This window comes from Acomys russatus, chromosome 6 (assembly GCF_903995435.1).
Source record: "Acomys russatus chromosome 6, mAcoRus1.1, whole genome shotgun sequence".
Lineage (NCBI taxonomy): Eukaryota > Metazoa > Chordata > Mammalia > Rodentia > Muridae > Acomys > Acomys russatus.
This window is the reverse complement of record NC_067142.1, coordinates 38634135-38659681: the sequence shown is the minus strand read 5'-3', so window position 1 is coordinate 38659681 and position 25547 is coordinate 38634135. Positions and strand designations below refer to the sequence as shown.

General features: G+C 35.3%; 1 protein-coding gene across 1 annotated transcript; it reads right to left on the bottom strand.

Annotated features, from left to right (window-relative positions):
• Positions 1–626: 626 nt before the first annotated feature.
• Zbtb41 (zinc finger and BTB domain containing 41) lies at positions 627–25296 on the bottom strand. The gene is made up of 10 exons (XM_051147518.1): positions 24078–25296; positions 17602–17809; positions 16700–16769; positions 14565–14712; positions 8497–8626; positions 6795–6890; positions 5335–5441; positions 3985–4090; positions 2051–2139; positions 627–1396 (listed from the first exon to the last, which is right to left on the bottom strand). The coding sequence occupies exons 1-10, from the start codon at positions 25180–25182 to the stop codon at positions 741–743; spliced, it is 2715 nt and encodes a 904-aa protein (XP_051003475.1). The 5' UTR covers positions 25183–25296; the 3' UTR covers positions 627–740.
• Positions 25297–25547: the final 251 nt, after the last annotated feature.

The following is a 25547-nucleotide window of genomic DNA, read 5'->3' as shown; positions in this document are numbered from 1 at the left end:
AATCTTACATTTCATTTAGCATGCTAATCTTGTCTTTGTTAGCTTTTGTGATAAACCCAAATATAATGAGAAATAATGGTAGATGACAGCATCAAAGTATCAAGACTATCTTTCCTAAATATGTTAGGAAATTTCAATAAATTTCTAATCCCAGTTTTGAAAATCTGAAATGATAATTAGTATTAAATGTTTACAATTATTCATATATGCTTACATTCCTTCCTATAGGCCATACGGCTCTTAAAACTTAATAGCAATATGGGAAAGGGAGAAAAATGATGATTAAAAGTAAAGACTTGGCTTGGGGGCTCACCCCTGTAATCCTAGTACTTGGTTGGCTAAGGCAGAAAGATTGCCACACATTGAGGCCACAGTGGGCTACAGACTAAGACCCTGTCTCAAAAAAAGGGAAAGAAATGGAAAATTCTACAAATGATTAAGGAAAAAAAAAAAAAAAAAAAAACCCCTCCAGCATTGTCAGCAGCTAATAATCTGAAATTTAAAAGTCCATTCAAAATTAGTACTAAATAATCTTTTTTAAAAAAATCATACTTCAAATATTATGTCAAAATGTGTCCAAGTATTCAGTCAATAGAAATAAACTTTCCTTGATTTGAAGCTGTTTTGAAGACTTGACAAATTAGAAAAAATGGGGGGAAAAATAGCAGCCCTACTAACTCAAAAGCCAGTAGCTTCTGGCTGTCAGCTTGCAAGCATCCAAAGGTCTATGGAATGTTTACTCATGAGCGATGCTCACTACTGGTCATATTCTGAACAGCAGTTGTGCTATCAAGGCCCAGTAATGTTCCAAGATAAGACGGTTCTCTGGGATCTAGTATCTGTTCAGGTTGTACTGGATGAACTATATTTGCAGGCTGAGGAGTAATAGTATATTTTTCCAGAAAAGCTAAATCTGCTGCACGTGGATAATCAGTTGGCTGGGGCTGTGGTGGCAGCATCTCATGAGAAGATGGCGGAAGTGTGGTGGTGTGAGGCACCAGATCACTGGATGTGTCAGGCATTTGAACTGGGACCAATGTTACTGGAACACACATTTCTGCAGACACATTCTGTAGCATAGTCTTGGCTTCTGACTGATAAACTTTGGGCTGGTCCAGATACTGTTTTGTTTCTGCTTGAAAGATCTTATCATCAGATGAGTACTCTATTGGCAAAGACACAAGTTTTTCCTCAGAAGTACTAAGAGAATCTTCAGGAGATTTTATCCCATGAACATGGTCAATGTGGTATTTCAGCTTGTCTTTCCGCTTAAATGTTGCATTACAGTGTTGACAATTGAAAGGCCGGGCATCAGAGTGAATAACCAGGTGTTTTGTTAACGTTTTCTTAATTCTAAAAGACTGATTGCAAATTTGACACTTGTATGGTTTTTCACCTGTATGAGCAAAAACAAAGTTAATGTACAATGTACCCACTTGATAAGATGGCTATTTTACATGGCAAATTTATCACATGCACACCTGTAAAAACAGTAGTATTTTATGCTATCATAAAAGAAAGCAGCCTATCAAACTCATAAAGATAATGAATTAAACATTAAAATAAGCTGCACTTAAGTCCTGGATAGCCCATTTACTAGCCAAATCTCTAAGCCTGGTTCCCCACCTGCAATACAGAATGGCAATAGTACCTAAATAGGGAAATTAGCAATTGCCTAGCCCGACTCTCTGTATAAAGTTGTGCATAATAAGCTTTATCATTGCTTAATATTATTCTATCACTACTAAAAAACAACACAGAGAAGGTTTATTGAACCGAAATATTTAATTTCCTTTTACCTACTATAAAACCAAAATAGTGTTCAATTTCAAGTGCCCCCCACACACCCTAAAAGCCCTTGTCCATATGTACTATTAAAATTGCTATAAAATTAAAATTTACACAACACAGGTAAGGACATAGGGACATTGTAAGGCATGGGAGCACCCTGAAAGTGATATTATCTACTTTTCCTAGAAAATAGATATCATATTTATGTAATATATAAATAACTACACAAGTAGCTACATAAAATACCCTTAAAAATTACCTGAATGGGTCCGAAAATGCATTTCCAGACTTGATTTTCCTTTAAAAATCTTCTTACAAACATCACATTGGTGAAATGTTGCTTTATATCTAAGAAAGTAAATGGGTTCGTCTATGTAATTTTAATCAATGATAAAAATAACTGACAGCTGTACAGATAAATGTCACATCAATAAAGCTAACAAGTCTGGAGTAAGACGGATACTTTTAGATCTAGAGCTAGCCTTGGGGGTTCTTCTTTCTCTAGCTATAGTTAATAAAAGAATTTTTTTTCTTGAAAACAGAACTTTATTCTTAAAATAGAAATTGTGCCGGTATGGTAGCACACACCTTCAGCTTCAGCACACAAGAGGCAGAAGTAGTAGACCTTTGTGAGCTTAAGGCCAGACTGAACTACCTAATAAGTTCCAGGACAGCCAAGGCTACAAGATACAGAGACCTGGAATGTTCCTTAATTTCAGTTTGTCTGGCATTACCTGATGCTTAGACTAGTATTATGGACTTGGAGGAAGAACATAAATAAGTGCCTTTGCCATCGTATCATATTAGGTAGTATCTAACAGCCACAGGACTTCTTGAGGACAATGTTTTATTTTGCTGCCTATACTGGTTTTGAATAGTGGAGCTTTACCAATCCTCCCACCTCTGCCTCCCAAGTAGGGAGGGCAGCTGGTGTGCACTGCTGCATCAATAACACTACAAACTGTATTAAATCAATCTAATTTTTAATCGGCTATTAAATTAAATAAAAGAATACAGGGAAAACAATTAAAATTACATCATTACTGGGCTAAGTGGGAAAAAGGATTAGGGCAAAAATTGTGTGATAATAGAATTTTCTAGGTTTTCATGGTGATGATTACTAGACTGTAGAAATATACAATAAAAAGAGTTTTACCTTAAGTCATCTATAACTCAGTTAATTAAAGAAAGAGATACTGAGCCTAATTAAAAGACACTAATTTCAAAATCTACATTCATCCAAGTTGGCATGACTGTCACTAGTTCACCTAACAAGTATTATACATTAGAAATTAAGAATAAAGTGAACTTTATGCCTAAATGAAAAGAAATAAAATATGAATCTTTTGGTTTTACTACACACACATATAATAGCTAGAGTATGTCCAAAATTTAACATAGTTGGAATCATAGTAGAATGCAAAACAATAGGCCAACCTTGGGGAGTTCTGTGAACAAGTGGGAAGAAGGCTTGAGGGAGTCCGAGGAGTCAAGGACACCACAAGAAGAGAAAACTAACCTGGGCCCTTGGGGTCTCATAGAGTCTGAAATGCCAACTAAAGAGCATGTATGGACTGGAACTAGGTTCCCTACAGATATATAGATCACATGGGTCTCCTAACAATGAGAGTAAGGGCTATCTCTGACTCTGTTGTCTGCCTCTGGATCCTTTTCCCCTAGCTGGGCTGCCTTGTCAGGCCTCAGTGGGAGAGGATACACTTAGTCCTACTGCGACTTGAGGCACCAATGTGGGTTGGTACCCCTTGGGGACCTCCTCTTGTCTGAGAAGGAGAGGGGAGGACAAGGGAGGGGAGAGTGAGGGTGGGGCTGGGATGAGAAAAAGGGGTGCGGATCAGGCTGTAACATGATTACATAAATAAATAATGAATGATTATATACTATGTATAAAAAATTAACTTAATGCCAAATTCAACTTTTAATTGTCAGAACTATAACATCTGTGGAATGAGTATCATTTAAGAGAAAGCCAATGTCGACTGCTTCCTAGCCTTTGAGTCAGGAGGGGGAGAGAGAGAGAGAGATATTGAGAGATTATTAAGACTTTAGGGGAATATGGAAACCAAAGAAGAGCATGAATAACCTGTCCCAGATTAAGCAGAACAAAAATGTCTAAATTTTCTCCATCTGTGACTCTGCCAATGTAGTGAAGAAGAAAGCTACTCTTCCACTCACTTTTGCCACACCTTCTCTCCCAGGTGCACACTCTTGTAATGGACGGTTAGATGATCCCTACGCCCAAAACACTTTCCACATTCTTCACACTGATGAGCCTTCTCACCTGAAAACAAAGCCATATATATATATATACATATACCATAGTAGGCATTTCAGTTTTTTGGGGTTTTTTTTTCCTACAGAATAATGACCAAACAGTAAGACCATTTGATGGGAAATACACCTGGAAAACAAAGCCATCCTTTATTTCCTTAATATCATTTACTCAAATATCTTCCTCAAAGAGCCTATGCCTAATTTCATGAATGTGAATGTTTTGCTCACATGGAGAAGAAATTAGTAACTTTCTGTTGTAGACATCAATATAATGAACAATATATATAAAATTATTTCAAACCCAGGATATTGATTAGAAATATATATCTAGATATAAAACACCTCAAATAAACATATATTTAATTAAGATGAGCTATTTAGCTACTTAGAAAAAGGACCTGAACATTTTATATTTTAAAAAGGTTTTTCATCTATGTAGATTTCTTATAATGAGCCAAACTATAAATATAATGGAAAATCCAGTTGATTACTTATTATTACACTTCTATACAAAGATTGATAAATAAACATCACTGTCTCAATTCCAATGTGCTATTAATGCATATGCCTAGAACTACATATTTAGAATTCTCTTACTAAAAAATGAAAATGCATAGAAGTAACGATTGCTACGATTTGCCTGGCTGTAATCATTAAGGAAAAGATTAGACTTCATATTTAAGGAGTGGTTTAATACTGACGGTAACCACCTGTCCAATTGTGCTCATAGAGTTGGCTCAGAGAGTTAGCAACTCCTCAACATCAATGTGAGATGAAAATCTCACAGTATAAAATTATAATGTAAAAATTTGAAGACTTAGTCAAGATTATAAAGGTGTTTTTTCCAAACGTGGGCTCAAATCCAATACAACAAAACCTTTAACACCCAGTTATAACAATGTCCCTTTAAAACACCAAACTTTCCCAACTTCTCAAATATAATCACAATGAGGAATGTGGCTCTTTCTCCAGGAAAATGCCAAAAATAGTATTGGTACATACATCAGAATTACATGCAAATTATAAACTTTGAGAATTTATTTAAAACTAAACTTTAAATTTTCAGTAAACATGTCATTGCTATTTCCCTATTTCTAGATACTTTTACAGAAAGATTTTAAAACCAGATAAAGGGGTGATCAACAAATATCAAAATATTAAAACGAAAGCTAGTATAAACAGGAAAAATTATCATGTTCTTTACAGTGGTTTTTAAGACAACTTCAGAACAGCAATACAAATACAGCTTACCTGAATGTATTTTTTTGTGCTTTGTAAGGTGGTCATGGCGAATAAATGTTTTCCCGCATTCATCACACTCATATCTTTTATCATCATGATGTACTCGTAAATGAAGCCTATAAAAAGAAAGAAGATTGTCGAAACTGGTATGTAATGAAAATGTTTAATAATGAATAAAAGATGAAAAAGAATGAAAATAGGCTGTCTGCGCAACCACCCTCACACATCATTTGCTCTGCATCTATGGTTTTTCAGAGTCCTCCATCTTTTAAACAAAGATCTCAGGGTTCTTATTCACCTCACCTCTTCAAAGAACACTTTGAATTTGCATATTCCATAGTAGTTCTAGACACTTCCTAAGTTCCTGGATCTTAAATCTACCTCATCAACTCTACCAAGTGTTTGAGAATGTTATTGATCTGAGTCTCAAGGCTGGACATATTTCCGGAGTTAGAATCAGGCCAATGGATAAGTATACAAACAACTAAGTGATAATGACAGCTACTAATAGTATCAAATAACTGATGATTCTACTTCTCTGAAAATCTGATACCCTATATAAATTGATAGCTGATAAATCATGGTATTTTAAAAGACCCCTGACTTACAAAAATTGCATTTTTACTACTTTCCTTCACACTAAAAATGATGCTTTAAATTCAAAGACAAACACCAAAAGGTCTAGATTACTAATATCTACCTAGTCTGAATCACTTTTACTCCCACAATGTTCTTATATACCAATGTGAAAGGAATAGCTTTCTAGTCAAGTTTCTAAAACAAGTGTTGATTTTACATGAACTAAAGCCAGTCAAATGAAAAGAGAAAACATTCTCTTTACAGTTAAAGGAATAACAAATGAAATTATGACCACTAAAGCCACAAAATTACAATTCTAGAATTCATTAATAAAAATTAAAATTATACATATTTCCTACTAAATACCTACCAAATCAAGGGGAAATCCCCACATTTTCAGATCCTTCAGTTACGGTTATTAGATATAAAACAATTAAATAAGTAACAATGCACAGAAGGCCATTTAAAATTGCAAATTCCAGAGTCCCTGATCTTATCCTATTTCCATACTAAATCTATTTTACTATGAAGGATGAGGAAATACACAAAGCTTGGAACACTGAGTTTTAATAATATTTTTACCCAAAGACAAATAATTAAATATTAATTGAATACTGATTATTAATATTAATTAAATATTTAAGTATTGATAGCTCAGTAAAGATGTTGGCAAATTTGGTAATGAGGAAACATTTAATATTTTACATGCAGAATAAAGAAAATCATTTAAAGTTGTAGAAAGAAAAGTCTAGTCAGTAAAGTTTTTTTCCTAACTGCATATCATAAATCTAAGATAGACTTTAATAAAACAAAGCACTTATAATAAAATGGAACTAAAGCAGACCTGTAATTTTATCTCACTTAATACAGAGGAAGGTAATTTAACTTACCTGTATGAGCTTCCATGACGAAAACTTTGCCCACAGATACTACAGAGATGAGGCTTTTCTCCACTATGTATTCTCAAATGTTCTTTCAAAGTAGTTCTATGTTTTAAAAAATTTTAAATTATGTATGTATATAAATTTGATGATGCAAATACACATTATATTTAATATTTTAAATGCCAATATACATACTAAATACAGATTTTGATCCCTTTACTAGAATGGGGAGCTACAGTTCAACTATTACTTCAGCAAGTACTTTGCCGGAATATCTGTAGTTCTAACATTCAGAGTTTTTCTATACACCTAAAGGGCTGAAAAGGATGGACAAAATAACTGAGGGAGAAGAAGTAAAGGGAAGTGTTCCTAACTTCTGCTGGCTGTCCCAACCACTTTGATTTTGTTTTCCTGTCAGTCCTCTATCACGTGACTTCAAAAGGGAGACCATGACCTGAACAGCAGACGGTGCTTGTCTCCAAGAGCCATCCAGACATGACAAGTGATAGTCAGGAGACTATGCCGAGCTCCATGGAAATATCCAAGCATATCCAGATTTCTAAATTTATGTGTAAAAGCAGCTGCAGTAAACAGTGAAGAGCTGTCTTTGTCTTGTTCTATTTTTCTTTTTTGGCTTGTTTGACTTTTTGTTTTTATATAAAGTTCTAAACAGGGAAAATAAGTTTATAATTCCCATAATAAATTTATAATTTTCTAATTTGTAAGAATGTTTTCATAGTAAGTAGCATAATAATTTTCCAATTCCCTTACCATATTCAAAATTTATATTATGAAATCAGTATTTCTAATTCTAAGTCTAGGGCCATGAAGCTTAAACATGCTGAAGGTTTTTATTTTTGCATAGTATTTCACAATGTAACTCAAGACAAAGACCAAGTTACAGGCATCCTGCTTCAGCTTTTTAGCACTGGGATTACAGACACACATAGAAGTTACATATGCTTCAAACACATACAAAAGTTACATATGCTTTTCAAGAACAGAATTAAACATATGTTCAAGGAACTGGAACATTACCATACTGCCAAATGTCTCACTTATCTCATTTTTTTCTCTCCTCAGAAATAGCCACTTACAGTTAACGTGCCTTTCTGTTTTACTTCTCTCACATGCACCCTATTTTAAAACATACCACATGCCTTTGAAAAGCTGGGCTGCTAGCATAGTCCCTACCATGTTGCCACTATAATAAGATCGCTAAAGCCCAAATGGTACTATGACCAGGGCCTATAGATGGAATCCATCTACAGATCTTCCCAGAGTTCACAAGGCCATCCTGACTTGCCAGTAGATGGAGTAAGAAATACAGAGGATGTAGCAAGCCACCTAAACTGGCAAATCCTTTTCTGTACAGCTTCCGTAATTTTTTTTACATTTTAAGCATAATTCAAATACCTTGTTCCCTGAGTTATCTCATTTTTATAACCCTTATTAAAAATTTGTATCACATGTAAGTGTTTCAACTTTGTTTTTTGTTGTTTTTTGTTTTGGGGTATTGTTTGGTTTTTTGAGACAGGGTTTCTCTGTATAGCTGGAGCTGTCTTGGAACTCTCTCTGTGGACCAGGCTGGCCTCAAACTCATAGAGATCTGCCTGCCTCTGCTGCCACAATGCTGAGATTAGAGGCGTGCATGCGTCACCAACACCCAGGCAGTATATCAACTTTCTAAGTGTGTATATAACATTACCTTTCTCGTACTGACTTCCCACAAATAAAGCAAGTCCATTTTCTCTTTCCACCATGAGTACATTCAATATGGCGTTTCAAATTTCCAGTGTCATTGAATTGACGACCACATATATCACATGGAAAGGGACCTTAAAAAAATAGCATGCATTTGAAATTTAAAGGTAGATACTAAATTATTCAACAGAGGCACCAGAAATCTGATCCTATCACCATCAGCAGTGTAGGCAAAATCTGTAATACACTACAATTATGTGTTTATATTCTTCTCTTCTCTTCTAGATTTTTTTATTCCTGAAAAGCATTTCTAGACATTAGGCCCAAGTACAATATTTTACACCCAAATAAATGTTTAAGTCCTGAATAAATTAATTGTTCATAAATGCTAGTTTCTAATTTCAAACAAGAGTGAAACAAAATAGGAAATAGCATATACGCAATTTCTATATAAAGAGCCAATGGGAAGGTTGGGAAAAAATCTGAAAATTGAATAGTGAATGATTTAGAAATAACCTGCTGTTTACACATAACAATTTGTTGGTGACATTGAGAAAACAGGAAACACTGTGGCATATTTCTGCCCATTCTTCCAGAACTAAGCCCACACTTGTCACAGTGGCTCATGGTGACACACTGGCCTTACATGATTTTGAATTTTACCATTTTACTGAATAAGTAACTACTGAACGTCAAGCGAAAGTGAAAACTATCACAGTGAATACAGCTAAAGAAAACCATCTACTTGCAAGACAATATCTCAGAATTTGCAAGAATAAACTGAAGAAGGAATTATAATAAGTAAGCACAAGTAAGATATAAAATTTGGATATGAATTCAGAAACTAAAGGAAAGCTGATCCATGGGTACAGGAAATTTTTACATTAGAAATGAGACATGATAGATGATATATAGTTAGATAGATAGGTAGGTAGGTAGGTAGATAAAGATAGATGGCAGATTCATTCTATCAGTTCTCTTACTCTAGAGAACTCTGACTAATACAATCTTTTTTAATCCATATAGCAACATTTATTAACCTTCGTTGATATATGTGAAACCTACAACTCTATGAGAATTCTTTAGATTATATAGTAGGTGGAGTGAAAATTGCTTCACTATGAAACCTTACTCTTTATGTGATACCTACAAGTTCTTCTCCTAGTAAATGTCACTTTATACAGAAATTATAATACTAAACATTTATGAGCAGAGAATTGTGATTTACTGACTGCTTTATTATGTGCTGCACTGTAATTTAATCTGGACCCACAACTTCCCTAGACGTTAAGGCAGAACTCATTACACAGCTAGCAGCTACTTGATAAAATGTTTATTACTCTGATGTTCAGTATCTTTTCCTAGAGTACTTTCTCAGGCACCTTTATAACCAAAGCTTAAGCACATTAATTAAACATCAGTGCCTACTAATTCTGTAGTTTCCCTTATTAAGACTAAGTATGGTAGAAAAATAAGTAATCTTTCAACAAATAGCCACAAATCCAGTTAAATCATTTTGAGAAAGATCCTGTTCAAAAGATCTAAAAGTTAGCCTTTTCAGCATATGCTGATAGGAAAAAAATTTTTTTAAGCTCTTAGAATACAAAGTGGACTAAATTTATAACTTAGAATTTCTGTCTGATATTTTTCAAAGTGATTTTTAAATGATACATTTAATTGAAGTAGAAATAGAAAATCAGAAACAGAACTGGAGGTAGAATTAAAAAACTCTCTTTGCCAGGTTACTTTTACAAAAAAAAAAAAAAAAAATCAGTAACAACAAAAATTAACTATAGTTTTCAAATCAAAATGAAAAGAAGCCACTAGTTATCCAATAACAAGCAGGTACTGGGATGGGAAAATGGCTCAATGAATAAGAACATTTCCTGAGTAAGAATGAAGACCTAAATTCAAATCCCCAGAACCAAGGTCAAAAGCCAGGCATGGACAGCACATCTGGAACCCCCGTGCCAGGAGGCAGCCAAAGACAAGATTTGCTATTGCTTGCTTGTCACCAGCCTAGTCCAGGCTTAGGGAAATGCACTGTGTACGGGAATAAGGTGGAGAGAGACACTATAGGACATGCAGCCCCTTCCTCTGGCTTCTGCATGCACAAATGACTTGCACCGGCAAATACACACAGTCACAAATGTACAAACACATACACAAAGTAGATATTCCTGGAATAAAATCTAAAATTAATTTTCTCACATGTAATATGTAATCATGATGTCTCCAACTAGAACTTTTAATACATTTAATAGTTGTTTCTATGATGGCTTTTTAGAATTTCTAAGATTGAACTTAGTAAAAAGCCACTTGGAAAAGGTTAAGCTAAAAAATACATATTTTGTATCTTCTAAGCAGCTTTCTGTATTACAATCACAAAAATCACATATGCCTTGAAGCACATTTCTTTGACGCTGAAGTTATCTGACATAAATATAGTCTTTTATCGCGGTACAATAGTTCAAGGTCCTTTAACAGTTTTTCACTGACATAATTTTAAAACCTCTTTTTTTTAATCAAAAAACTTTTTAAAAAAAAATCACAAAAACACAGAAATGAAAATGAAAACCAACCTACTCACTTTATATTTGTCAATATCCATTTTAAATACAGTACTTAGAAATTAATAATTTTCCACATCAATTCAAAATTAGATTACATTAATATACAATATATACAATATAAATGAAATATACAATATAAATATATAATATAAATGAAATTTAAAATCTACATTGGTTTTTCTCAGCTTATTATTGGTTCACACCATGCCTTTGCCTAAAAAAGTCTTTGTTATTAAGTCATCCATATAAAAAGGAGTTTGGATCATGGACCACTTCATAACCAAATATTCCAAGTACTAAAGTCTGGTAATTCTTAGAAGTCTACCACTCTGCATTTACACTTAATTTTAAATTTCTTAGTCTTGACCTATTGTATGACCTATACTTAAAAAAATACACACACACACACACACACACACACACACACACACACACACACACACACACACTCTCTCTCTCTCTCTCTCCTGGTATTCTCTTGCCAACTTCATGCCATTTACAAAGCTATTTGCCCACATTATTCTTACTATAAATTATTATTCAAGCTGTCATAAAAGAAATAAGGCTGGAAAAAAAAAGACGTCTATGTAGGATAACAATAAATCAGTATAAGAACTAACTTTCATAAAATTACCAAACTATACTTTCAAATTTAAAATATGAGTCTCCATCTTGGGCAGGAGCATTAGAGAGGGAACTCTTCCCATAATATTATTCCCAATACACTAAGTTTATTCATTCAGAATAAAACAGATTTTAGAAAACTCAAATGCCTCATTTCAAGCACTTAGTGGGATGTATGCAATGATCAATTGTGAATTGTTTATATCCTCTGATCCTTTTGCTACCCAGACACAACTAAGCCATAGCTGCTGATCTACAATAAGTGTAGCATATATAGTATCACTCCAAACGAGGAGAGTTCCTTTGGCCTTAATTCAATGCCCAAAGTTCATCAAGAACGTTCTAATAATTTCTCCTCAACAAATGCTTATAAAGCCTAACATTATTAAGAAAGCTAGAAGGATGAGTTTTTAAAAATGATAAAAATAACAAACTCGAATGAAAATAAACAACTACATAAAGTGTCTGATATCCCATGTTTATAAGCAGGAAGACACAAGTATAATAGGACCTCTTTCTTGATTGAATTAATGTCATCCCAATTAAATTCTTGATAAAATACTTGTAGAATATCAATAAACTGAATATGTTAAGACATAATTGTTCCATGTAGACAAGGTTGGCTTAGGGTCAGTCTGGGGCCCAAGTTGTTGAAAACTATGGTGATCCTCTTGTCTCAGCCTGCTGAGTGCTGGGACGTAGTCATGTTCATGTAGAGACAAGAAGTCCAGATGGGCAACATAATATGGAAGTCAAAAACAAAGCTAAAGACCAACACTACCAAACTTCAAAGCTTACTATAAAGCTGTAATAATACATACAGTACTTAGAACAGCAAATAAACTCACACAAATGTGAAGAGAGCCGCCAAAGGAATGAAGACCACACAATGGTCTTTCAAAAGAAGAAATGGTGCTCTAACAATCTGACAATCATGGACACATAAAAGAGACTAGAGAGGCCTCACTAATCTAGACATAGTCCTCTATAAATTGTGTCCTTTGAAAAAATGAACTCAAAATGGCTCAGCAACCTAAATTAAGAAGAAAAAAAAAGCAGGAAACTATAAAACTTATATAAACAATGTAAGCAACAATCTAGGTGATGCAGGGTTTGACAATGTTTAGATATGACATTCATGAAAGTTGATCTGGTTCTACGGCAGAACCTCATAAATGTAATGAATAACAAGCCAGACAGGGAATAACTAACTAATAATGTAGTTTAATACAAAGTGCATAAAGCACTCTAAAGGAACCAGAGAGTTGGCTTAGCAGTTAAGAGTGCATACTGTCCTTCAGAGGGTCCACTGGGTTCCCAACATGCATGATGCGTAATTTACAACCATCTATAATTCCAGCTCCAAGATATCAGATACTCCATCTGATTTTGACCTCCATGGACATAACATAGCAAATACACATATATACACACACCCACACAAGCACACACACGCGCACACACACTCACATACACACTCACACACAAACACAAAATTTAAATAAACGTGGTGGCGCATGCCTGTAATCCCAGCACTCGGGAGGCAGAGGCAGGTGGATCGCTATGAGTTCGAGGCCAGCCTGGTCTACAAAGTGAGTCCAGGACAGCCAAGGCTACACAGAGAAACCCTGTCTCATAAAACAATAAATAAATAAATAAATAATATAACATAAAATAAATCTTTAATTAATAGAATCTTCAGGACAGAGAGATGGCTCAGTAGTTAAAGGTGTTTGACACTAAACCTGATGACCTAATTTCCATCCTTGGCACCCACATGGTAGAAGGAAATATCGAGTCCTACAAGTTGTCCCACTACCTCCACTTAGGCATACACAAGGACATGTGACATATACACACAAATACCTAAGTATTTTTAAAAAGAGCTCTCAAAACTCAACAATAAAAAAAAAAAAAAAAAAAAAAAAAAAAAAAACAACAAAATAGGGCTAAAGTCTTAACAGAAAACTGAAGACAAATGACAAACACTTGATATTGCAGATGAAAGCAATGATATGGCAAGCAATTGTTATGGTGGCTTAATAAATACAGGATTCTGGCAATACTAAATGCTAAATGCTAAAGTAACACGAGTTTTAATCCTTGCTGGTGAGAATTCAAAATGGTATAGCCATTTTAGAAGACAATAAATATGACAATTTCTAAATAAACTGCATGTATTCTAAAAATTCAATAGAAGTTTTCCTTAAGTTCTTAGATTATTATCAACAAAACTTGAAAATATAATTATGGCCATTTTATAATTAATCATCAAAATTTGGAAGTTCATTATTTTTCAAAATGTACCCCCATGTGGTGGAGACGTTGATGAGGCATAATACTACATACATGCAGAGGCCGGTACCCATGTGGTGCGGATGTGATGAGGGATAATGCTATGTTTGTAGAAGCTAGCAGTACAAGAGCTATCTACACCTTCTAAATTTTGTTGTGAACCTAGAACTACTTTTAAACAGAAAGTTTTTTTTTTTCAAAATTATAATTACTTCATTTCCTCCTTCCCTTTCCTTTCTCCAAACAACAGAGGTTTGTTTTGTTTTTGTTTTGCTGTTTTTTTTTGGGGGGGCGGTTGGTTTTTTTGTATGTTTTTGGTTTTTCAAGACAGATTTTTTTGTGTAGCCTTGTCTGTCTAGGGCTTGCTTTGTAGTCCAGGCAGGCCTCAATACACCATGCTGGCCTTGAACTCACAAAAACCCACCTGCCTCTGTATCCCAAGTGCTGGGATTGCAGGTACGAGCCACTGCACCCAGCAACAGGAGATTTTTAAGGGGAAAACGTACAATGTTACAGTGGTGAGCTCTTCCAGAGTCAGACAGACAGTAACTAGATGACTGCTTTACAAGACATGACTTACCCAGATGGAACTTCTCCTGATGCTTTAACCGTGCAAATCGGGATTTGAAATGCTCCTCACAATAGGTACACTTGAAAGGTTTATCTTGTGAATGCAGAATCATGTGTTCCTCCAAGTGTGGTCTTCGAGTGAAAAATTTCTTACAAATCTAAATGAAAGTATATATAAAATGTAACTATTTTAATTTTAGCCTGAATTAAAATACAAAGCTCATGAGCTCAAATCTCTAGTAAAGAGAAATATTTTCCAACAAAAACCTTACCAAAGTATTATCAATTTTCTAACTGTGCTAGGAGAAGGGGAAAATAAGAAACACTAGAAGAATTACAACCCAGAATTATGCTAAATTAACCCTAAACCGATGAAATTCAGCTCATTCTATGTTTAAGATGGCTAAAAAACACTCTTAGTAGCTTAATTCTAGGTAGCAATTTCTTTACAAAAAGGTTTGTTTTTACTTTATGTGTGTCAGTGTTTTTGCATGCATATATGTATATGTATCACATATATGCCTAGTGCTCATTGAAGTCAGAAGAGGGTGCTGAATCCCCTGGAGCTGGCTTATAAGTGATTGTGAGCTGTCTACCCTGTGGGTGGAAACAGAATTTGGGTTCTTTACAAGAGCAGCCAGTGTTCTTTGAACAACTGAGCCACTTATCCACACACTGAATATCAATTTTTAAATTCACAAAACAAAATTTGTGTCAATAGAAATTTTTTATCATTATTGTCAATATATTTAATAAGGAATATCAATAAATAATTAAATCACAGAAAACTCCTCAATGCTTATCCTCAAATTTTCAGAAATAATAAAATGTGATACATGTCAGAGACTTAAATAGGTAAAGCTGTTGTAGCAATAGAGAGCACTACCAACCAGCCATAATTACCACAAAGCAGACATAACTCTCCACAACATCATTCAGTTAAAACCTAATAAGGTGAAGAAAACATTATCTTGTGTAGAGTCAAAGAAATTAACTTCAGTTCCTTGAAGCCACAGCCAGAGAATTAGAGACAAGTCTCAAAGTGTGCTTTCAATGCAAGTCAGCTTTTGGAAAACAATGTAAATGATAAGTAATATTAAATACTAAAATAAATGCAACTAAATAATGAAAAAAAAATCCTTAGTAGTGTGAGAAAAAAGCAAAAACATAAAACAAAACCTAAAACAACAACAACAACAAAAAACACCCAAAGTTTTTGCTATTATTCCCACTGAGAAATACAGCTGAATTCCTTTTCCTCCAACTCTGTTCTAGAACTGACTAGTTTAACCAAGAGCATGTGGTGGTGTTATGATCAGGGATCTCTGAGGCCATGACTGTGCTTCCTGGCACTCTCCTCTCTGTCTGTCTGTGTCTCTGCTGCATGCGCGTTCTCTCTCTCTCCCCCTCCCTCCCTCCATCCTTCCCTCCCTCCCTCCCTCCCTCCCTCCCTCTCTCTTCATCTCTCTGTCCCTTCCTCTCTCAGAACCTAGCTGCTATGCTACAAGTATGGAGGAAGGCCAAGTAGCTCCACAGAAAAGCAGAAGGGAGTCTCCTATGTACTGACCTGTCTTTACTAACCCTAGCCATCACCCATCACCAAGTTGCCAACCATGAGTAAGTCACTGTAAAAGTGTCCCCAAACCAGACAAAATCATCCGGCAACTTATAACTGCGTTACTTTGATTGACATCACACTGAATGAAACAAACACCCAGCAAACCTCACCCCCAGTTTAGATTCTAACCTAGAAGGAGGAGAAAACACAGTAAAATAGCAGTGTAAGGGCCCTAGAGCTTCAACATGGCTGACTATACAGCAACAGATAAGCAGGAATGGAGAGACAGTTTTAACCCTTAGAGACTGTTATGCACAGCTCTAAATAAAAAGAAGAGTGACTTTGCTAATTGTATGCTAGGGACATACCAGGGAAAACTAATAACCAAAGTAGAATCTCCATTTCTGAGATCTACATAAGAAAACTAACATATTGTGGGCTAAACTAAGAAAAAAAGTCAAATAACTTTATTTAAAAGATTCTAAAAGTGAGGCTAGTTCCATTACTTGAAAACCTAATTACCTTTGCTTAGAAAAAGACAATACTACATTTACTTTGATTTTTTAATAGAAATTCTAGATTCTTACATCACATTTCCAACTTTCACTCTTAGTCTTCTTGATGGAAATAAATTCTTGTGCATTTTCAGGATGAAATCTATCAAGAAAAGAAAAGACATTAGGAAGATGTACTAAAGTAAGTCTATACCTGACACGCATCCATCAGCAGTCAAGAATCATATGCTAGCCCAGCGAGCTGTACATCTGTGACCTCACACTCAGGAAGCTGACACGGGGAGAGCTAGAAGTGGTGCCAGCCTCAGTTACAAACCAAAACTCTGCTGCAAAACACAAAGAATAAGGTATGCCTTGTTTATTTTTGGTTTTGTTAATATAGAGTGAGAACTCCATAACCCAAATTGGCGTTACTCACAGCAACCCGTCTGCCTCAGCAGCCTCGTGTGGGCTGGGATTACAGGCAAAATCACGCTCCTTGGGTCTTCTCACACACACAGGTAAATGGAGTAAGAATATAGGTCCAATCATTTTACATTTCAATACATACATCTAAGTTACACAGAAATTAAGAAAAGTATATTTAAATATATTTTTAAATATACTGTTAGCTTATATTTTAAATGTAGAGTTAATATTTAATATCGTATTAAATATAGTCAGAAACTTTTCCACAGTAAAGGTGAATATGAAAAATAAATCTCCTTAAAACCATGCATTTGACAGCATACTTGTCAAAACTGAATTAAAATAAAAGATGATCAAAATGCATCTTAAGCCTTATATTATGGGCCATATACTTGTTGCACTGCCAAAAGGCTTCATCTCAACAATGGGAAAAATATAAACAAACTGACATTTGCAGTTGTTTTGTTCTTTGTACAAAACCATAAAGCACACTGTAGATATTTTCAGTTTACTTATGTTTCCACTAGAAGGCACAATGATATACATTATGGAAGCAAAATACTTGCCTCTTCACATGCTTGGCCAGTGTCTTCTTGCTGGCGTGAAGTTTATTACAGTAAGGGCACTTGTGCTCCTTCTTATGAAACTCTACTTCGTTACTGTGCTTCTTTCTGTGAACAGTTAAGTTAGACTTTGTCGAATAACGCTGGTGACAAATATCACACTCAAAAGGCTTCTCACCTGTGTGCACACGGGTGTGGCTCTCATATTTCCCTACAACGGAGAAGAAAATTGAATTCAACACATCCGCTATACTGTGACTGAAATTACACAATGCAATGAAAACACAAGGTTAAATAAATTTGATATATATGCCCTCAAATCACATATGGAACCAAAAGAAAGTATTTGCTTAAATTTCTGATGAAATGAACCTCAGTGCTTTGAGTTTAAAGTGTACTTTTCCTCAAAAGCGTCAGTAGTTTAAAAAACAAAAAAAGTACTCATTCACATATTTTTTAAATCTTTTTTTTTTTTTTTTCTGAGACAGGGTTTCTCTGTATAGCTCTGGCTGTCCTAGAACTCACTTTGTAGACCAGGCTGGCCTTGAACTAACAGCAATCCGCCTGTCTCTGCCTCCCGAGTGCTGGGATTAAAGGAGTGCACCACCAAGCCCAGCTTATTTTAAAAATCTTAATGTCTGAAATTTCCCCAAAAAAGTGTTAATTCTAAATATTAACTAACTTTTATCAAATATCTACTCATCATTTAGTATTTACTATAGCCACAATTTACTTTTCCTATGCATATCCACAAGGCGTTCAGGATTAAAAGATCTTACTCAAATATCATAAAGAAAAAAACGTTTATTTATTATATGTTCTTTTTCTTTTCACAAAAGGCATTCTAGAAAGAATGCTACAAACCCAGAATAGTTAACAAATAATTAACACTATAACCCATTTATAAAAAATTCTTTAAGGAACATTGATAAATTAAGTGTGACTTTGTGCTTAATACTGAAATGCTAAATCCAACACACACAGGCAAGATCTAAGCAAGCTTAAAAAAAAAAAGATGAACAGGCATAAAAGAGGCCCAGTCATAAACATGAAATGCAAGCCTAAAATCTCCGTCTACTCAGAACATGTAATAGAGGTATTTCTAATAGAAATGACAAGAAATTGTAATACAGGCTGCTAACAAGCACAGTGAAAAAGAAAACAAATAGATGCAAACAGTGGGTTTAATTTATTTACATTCTTTATGTCACTATGTTGAACATAAGTGTCTGAAGTTCAGAGGCAGGCAAGCATCACAAGTAAGCATAGGTTGTGTTGACTCTTTCCATCAGGACTCTTGAAACAGTAGAATGTATGACATAGAGCAACTAACTTCTCTGCTTCAATTCTTCCTCATCCAAACAAAAACTGTATGTATAAAATTTTCTGGAGAATGGTCTTTATCCTCTTATACATCCAGAAAACACAGTCAGTACTTAACCACCTCCTCAGCTAGCTATTGTTAATTAAGCTAAACATTTAGCTTGTCTATACCTGAGTTAGCAATATTTTATGGGATTGTGTCTAATAAATGAATTAATATTTACATGAGATTTAAAACATTCTAGTATCTAGTAAACACAAATAAATGTCAGCCATTATTGTTATTAGCCTCCTTAGTACAGATTGCAAATGCCCAGGACTAAAAAATAATATGGCTACTTCCAAAAGCATTAATCGAATTTTTGGTCCTAAATGGAACAGGAAGAATAACCTAAAAGTACAAGGTTATTAAGATAGGAAAGACGTTTTCTTCAAGACTGTCAAATACAAATAGCCAAAACACTAAGAATGTAACATTTATATAATTCCTGATTGTGCCATGGTTCTTCTTGTTATAGGTAATCTAGTGTATATATGTGTAATAATATGTATGTATATGTAAAAAATAAAAATTAAAAAAAATACAAGGTATATAAAACCTCCAGTTGTTCATTTTGTACAAAAACATTACAGCTGTAAGGAGTTTATACTACTAATTATATCATTTTCATTACATTTAAAATCAAGACTTTCATTTTGAAAGAAAAATTTTAGATGTTTTGAATATTAAGACCATTAAATAGAACAGTTCAATTAAAACATTTAATTGACTATTAATTATTGACTAGTCACCTTCTTAGACCAATAGTCTTAAAAAGATTAATAGAAAATTTTAAACTTAAATAGCTCAAATTAAACAAACACAACAAAGAAACACACGTGTAAGGATGCCTACCCACGAGCATACATGCAGAGACCAGAGCAAAGCACAGAATGGCTCCCTCAAGGCTCTCTACCTTATTGTCTTGAGACAGGACTCTCATTAAACAATAAGCTTGCCCTATAGCTAATCCGCTGGCCAGCCAACTTCCAAAACCTACCTGTCTCAACCTCTCAATTCTGTACTTAGATGAACACACATCATTCCCAACTTTTTATGTGGGACTCAACTAAGATCTTCAGGTCTTCATATTTGCAGAGCCATTTCCCAAGTCCCTAAACCTAACGATTTTTAAAATCTTCTGAAATACAGTAAATGTTGTTTTAATTTGAAAGATTTTTATAATAAAATTTATATAATTTATAAAACAGGTAAAAAATAAAATAAATACAATAATGTCTAGAGACTAAGAAAAACTCCTCTAACATTAAAAATCATAGAAAAGAAAGAACATAAGTTACAAATTGAAGGTTTATGCATATCCATCCTGTAGAGCCCATTGTCTCCATGCATTTGAAACTGAACACGAATAGACAAGCCTGAGGGAAAGTTGGACTCTGAAGATCCAAGAGGGTCTCCGGAGATTTATGAAAAGAAGCGAAATGTAACCCCCCCCCCAATAAATCCTCTTGTTTGAAGCAACTGGCAGAAGTGTGTGTGTGGAAGGGATACTCCTCAGTACAAACAGTTAGTACTTAGAGTCTACAATCGTTTCTTCACTTTGTGTGGTAGAGGTTCCAATAACAATGTATAAAATCAACATATTCTCTTCAAACTTACCAGTCTCTATTTAGAAAATACAAAACATCTTATATTGAAAAACTGTGACACAGTAGTTTTCTGAACTAAATCTCAATCTGAACTGCCTCAAAGTAGGAGTCACAAATCAAAGATATTTTCATGTATAAATTTGTCTTGATGTGTTTCAAAACTTATTCCCTCATATGACTCGGGCAAAATTATTACTTTTAAATTTTTATATGTAATTTTTGTGACGTATTACTAAATTAGCCTATAAGATATTTCTTACCTGATATTGCTACTCTCAATTATACCTATTCATATAGCACACTCTAAAGAGTACATAAACAAAATATTTAGCTTTTGAAAATTACATCATTGATATATTCACTAAGAAGCAAGCAGAATCCCTACGTAAATAGACCAAATAAACTCATGTTTAATAGAGTGGGAACACAAAACATTCTTTGGCTTTAGAAGAGATTGTGACTTACTCCAAGAAAAGATTTTAGTTCTGTGTAGGAAAATATATATATAAATTATCCAAATTTTCTCTCTTACCCCATCTGTCATTTTTCTATTTTGCTTTTTACCCAGTAGGTTTTTGGTATAAGGGGCAGCGAGGTCAAAGGACTTGTATTTACATGAGAATTGGAGGAGGAATGGACAGCTGGCAGCCTATGGAAAGACATAACTAGATCAGGAGTGTTACTTGCAGCACCAGAAAGAATAAAAGAGCCAAGTACTGGAATCAAATTTTTCAGTTATGCATTGTGCCGCTAAGGGTTTGAGCAGAAGCCTCAGAGCTCATCCCTTGCTCCCATGAACTCAGTTGGGGGCAGCCAAGTTAGCAGATGATAAAGAAGCCCTAATGGGGTCCACACAAGCCAATGGAAAGCCAGATGGCATCCTTTAAACTTAGTTCAAGTCAGGAAGTGCTTATTGGCAAATATTAGTGGCCTAGAACATCCAAAGCATACTAAATGAGCACAAAGTACGTAAGCTTCAGCCTCAATTTAGACTAGAAAAATGATCATCAAAAATCTAGGATTTTAAAATCCTGTAAAGCGAATGAGCACGCTATGAGAAAAACAACTGGAAGACAGCTGTTGTTTTGAAATTAGTCAGGCAATACATTCAAAGTGTATCTTCTACGTACCCTTTTTATTCTACCTGTCACCAACAGCACTGTCGACATTCGCCACAAACACTGTTCTACCCTCAATCCACTTTTTACTGCCAATGCCATTCATCTTCCGAATCCAAGCAGCACTGTGCTTCCTCCTCGCTGCTCTATGTCCCTGCGTGCCTCCATGGCTTCCTCATTTCCTTGCCCAATTTCCTTCTTCACACCGAAGGAAACATTATCTGGCTATAGTTCATATTGGCTGTCATTCTCTTTTTAAGCTCCGTATCCTTAGTGGTTTCATCAGATAAAAAAGGTAAGCTCTTCTGTATAGCACTCAACGCTAGCTTCCCTTGACTTGCCTACTCTTAGTCCTTGTCATTTTTTTCTGTGCCTCTTCACGTACCCGAAACACACCCACACCTTAGTGACTTGTAGAGCATGCCATACCTCAGTGCCTGCACACACTGACCCTTCTACCTCGTCTGTATGGTTTGGGGGTCAATACTACAAGTTCTGTGAAGACACTAATCATTTCCCTTTATTGTGATAAAGTTAGCTTTATTTTACTGTGATAATTTGCGCATTTCTCCGATACTTGAGGACAGAGAACACATCATTTCATATGGGTTTAACCGTGCTTGAAAGGCATGCAACGCTAGGTTAATGGGCAGTTGGCGTTCCATGTAGTATTTAAGTAGTTCCCCAGAACCGTCCCATCGAGTCTCACTGTAACCACTCATACATACTAGGAACAGCACGTCGGCATCATCTCATTTCACTAACAAGGGGAAAACCACACACACACACACACACACACACACACACAGAGGCTAAACAACTCATAAAAGGCCTAGATTTGAAAACCAGCAGTGTGACCTTACAATTACAAGCTCAGGCTTTAAAACCAGCATGAAGCTATAATCAAGTACTAGACAGACAGACATAGAGACAGAGCTATGCTAATGCAACAGCCATAAGGAAGAATGAATGAACACTAAGCAAGCCCCAATGTGGTCAACCAACAGAAGAGAAAGAGTGTGATGTAAAATTCATTCTGAAAAGTAAGTTGGAAATAACCCTGCACTGTAATCTACTGATTCTCATAATACATGGAATTAATTTGGTAAAAGACATTTTGCAAACCTCTTGGTTCATTAGCTTCAATCTTAGGCCGTGTTTTCTGAGTTCCTGTGCATAAAACTCTGGTTTCCTAGGGCATTAAATTGGCACTCATAAGGAATCTTGTTTATAAAGTATCTTGATGAAAAGCTAGATTAAGACAAAATTTTAAAAAGCCATTTTCTGGAGTTATTGCAGAACTGCATTTAAACAGACTGTGTATTACAGTTTTCCACACTTTCTGGAACTCAAACAGAGCCCTCTCTCAACAAACTACCTCACAGGACAAGTGTTCAAGGGGGCAGTTTGGGACCCACATGCTGGACCTGTAATGCCTGTAGTGCACTGACCCAAGTTCACTGACTTCCAAGTCAAATTAGGGCAATTGAAGTTTTTAGAATACCATAAACAGGGAGTTCAAAGTTTAAGACGTATAGGAAAGGAAAAAATGTCCTAAGATAAAAGGTCCTAGGTACCTCAGCCCCTAAAAGCACTCTGTGTTTATCCTCATATGGAGAGAGCTACAGTGACATTTCCTACCAGGATTAGCAAGTTTCTTGAGTACTAAGCTCTTCCAGTATTAAATTTCAGAAGTTTTTTTTTCTCTGTGTATGAAAGAGTAAAATTATTAACAATCATTAAATTGGAATGTGCAAAGTATCCTTACAAATACATTCAAAGGGTACTATAAAAGACAAAAAAAAAAAAAAAAAAAAAGAAAGAAAAGTTTCCACTGTAAAGCCAGTCTATACATTTACCTATTCTGATAACCAATAATTACAAGTACCTTATAAGCCAGATTTTACCCTATTCAAAGAACATATGTAACCCAGTACAAAACAGTCATGTATCAAACTACATGGTTTCTTTTATAAGGTCAAGGTATATTAAGTAGTCTTAATCATTTTATGTGCAGAATTACTTAATATCATTATCAATGTACTTGTAACTCAAAACCAGTACTTCTAAAATTAAGTGGGTATATAAGCCAAAGCTATATGCAATAATTGCTGATATTCTGGAGTCTTTCTCCCAAACACAGAACCTTTGTAGGCTATTAAAACATAACGAAGAAAGCGTAAAAGGCAAAGTACCAAATTTCTGATTCACAAGTTTATAATAACAAGATAAACCTTGCACTGAAAATCGGAGCATCTTCCCTACTACAGAACTCTTCTTAAAATTTCCTTTAAAATTTTAGTTTTTAATCATTACCTCTATTTAAAAAAAAAAAATGCCATTTACATAGGGTAAATGATTAAGAGCTAGCAAATAGGCTTGCCTTACCTATCCGGTCAAACGTTTTGTCACATTTGGGACACTGCAGGATTTTCTTGTTACTGTTCTGAATGATTACAGGAGCTAACCCTTCATGAATGCTTCCGGCAGAATCACCAGCCTCGGGTTCCTCCTCCTCGGCATCGTGCTCAGTGTCGGACTCCTCATCTGACACTTTCTCCTCCAGCTCGTAGTCTTCAGCGTTATATTCACTTCCGGGGTCCTCGGAATCATTTCTATCTGACTTCTCCTTATCAAAACTTTCTTGATGCAAATTATCTGACCCATCCCCACTTTCCTGTTCATCATCACTAGTGTCCTCAAACTTAACTGGACACTTCTGATTCCTCTTTGACCCCTGTGCAGAAAAACTTCGCTCCAGCATTTTTAGCCCATGTTTTTTCCCCAATAGCAAGGACCTGTGAGTTTTGGCTAAATGATTCTCTAAGGACTTTTTATAGCAGAAATGTCTACTACAAAATTTGCACTGATGATCATTTGATAGTCTCCCAGTGAATTCACTTAGGGTTTCTTCTGGCGAGGGCTTTTCAGTTAGTTCAGCCTGAAAAGTAGCAACGTTTTCATTATTCAGCAGCTTTACTGCATCTATAATGTCCAAAAATTTTGCGGCCTCTAAAACAAGAGGTATTTCGTATTTGTACACAAAAAACTCGGATGTGTAAAGAAACTCAAGCAGATGCTGAAAAACGGAATGTGTCACGTGATCCAGGGTGACAACATCAGTGCTCGGATTTTTGCTCAGACACGCATGAAAATAGCTACTACCAACAGCGACCACTACTTTATGCGCACTGAACTCTTTTCCTTCCACTACGATAAGTAAATCACAGAAAGATGGCTGCTTCTGCCTATCATCGTTCAAATACTTGAGCAAATTCTTATTATACTGCAAAGAACTCAAAAGCTTTCTTTGATCCGGAGAGGGAGGAAGCTCTTGGTAACACTGAAGAGCTTCAGGGGTTGGTCTTTCTGTCGACTGAGTATAGGTCACTTGGCCACACTCCACCGCAGCATTTTCCTCTGAAGAATCTTTATGATAGCCTAGATGGACCTTCTCGTCAAGATCTGAAGTAACCTTTCTCCTTTTCTTCATTGCAGTACCGCGATTTTTGAACAAGAAACTTCATAAGTGACTTAGGAGCTTGATGAAAAACTGGATTGTCTTGAACAACAGCTTCTGAAGGGGCGTGCCCCACTGTCTCATGGTCTGCAAAACAGTAAGAATCATGTAAGAACTCCACAGCATAGCAACCGCAAATAACCAAACGTGCTGTCAACTAATCTTTGCTAAACTGTAACTAAATGACAAAGTCAACGTTACATGCACCGGCAGCTAAGATATTTTTTTTTTCCTTTCTTTCTTTCTTTTTTTTTTCCCCCCCAGGGCGGAGAGCAAGGAGAGCAGGGTTTAGAAAAGACGACCAACAAAAGAACGGTGTTAAGTGAAGGCACAGCACA

Bases quoted from the DNA above. Each gene is read 5' to 3' on its own strand.
- Zbtb41 (XM_051147518.1), bottom strand. From the start codon at position 25,182: ATGAAGAAAAGGAGAAAGGTTACTTCAGATCTTGACGAGAAGGTCCAT. The intron at 6,891-8,496 runs GTAATGTTATAT...TTTAAAACATAG, and splicing joins GGGAAGTCAGTACGAGAAAG to AACTACTTTGAAAGAACATT. The intron at 4,091-5,334 runs GTAAGCTGTATT...CTTTGTTTTCAG, and splicing joins GCACAAAAAAATACATTCAG to GTGAGAAGGCTCATCAGTGT.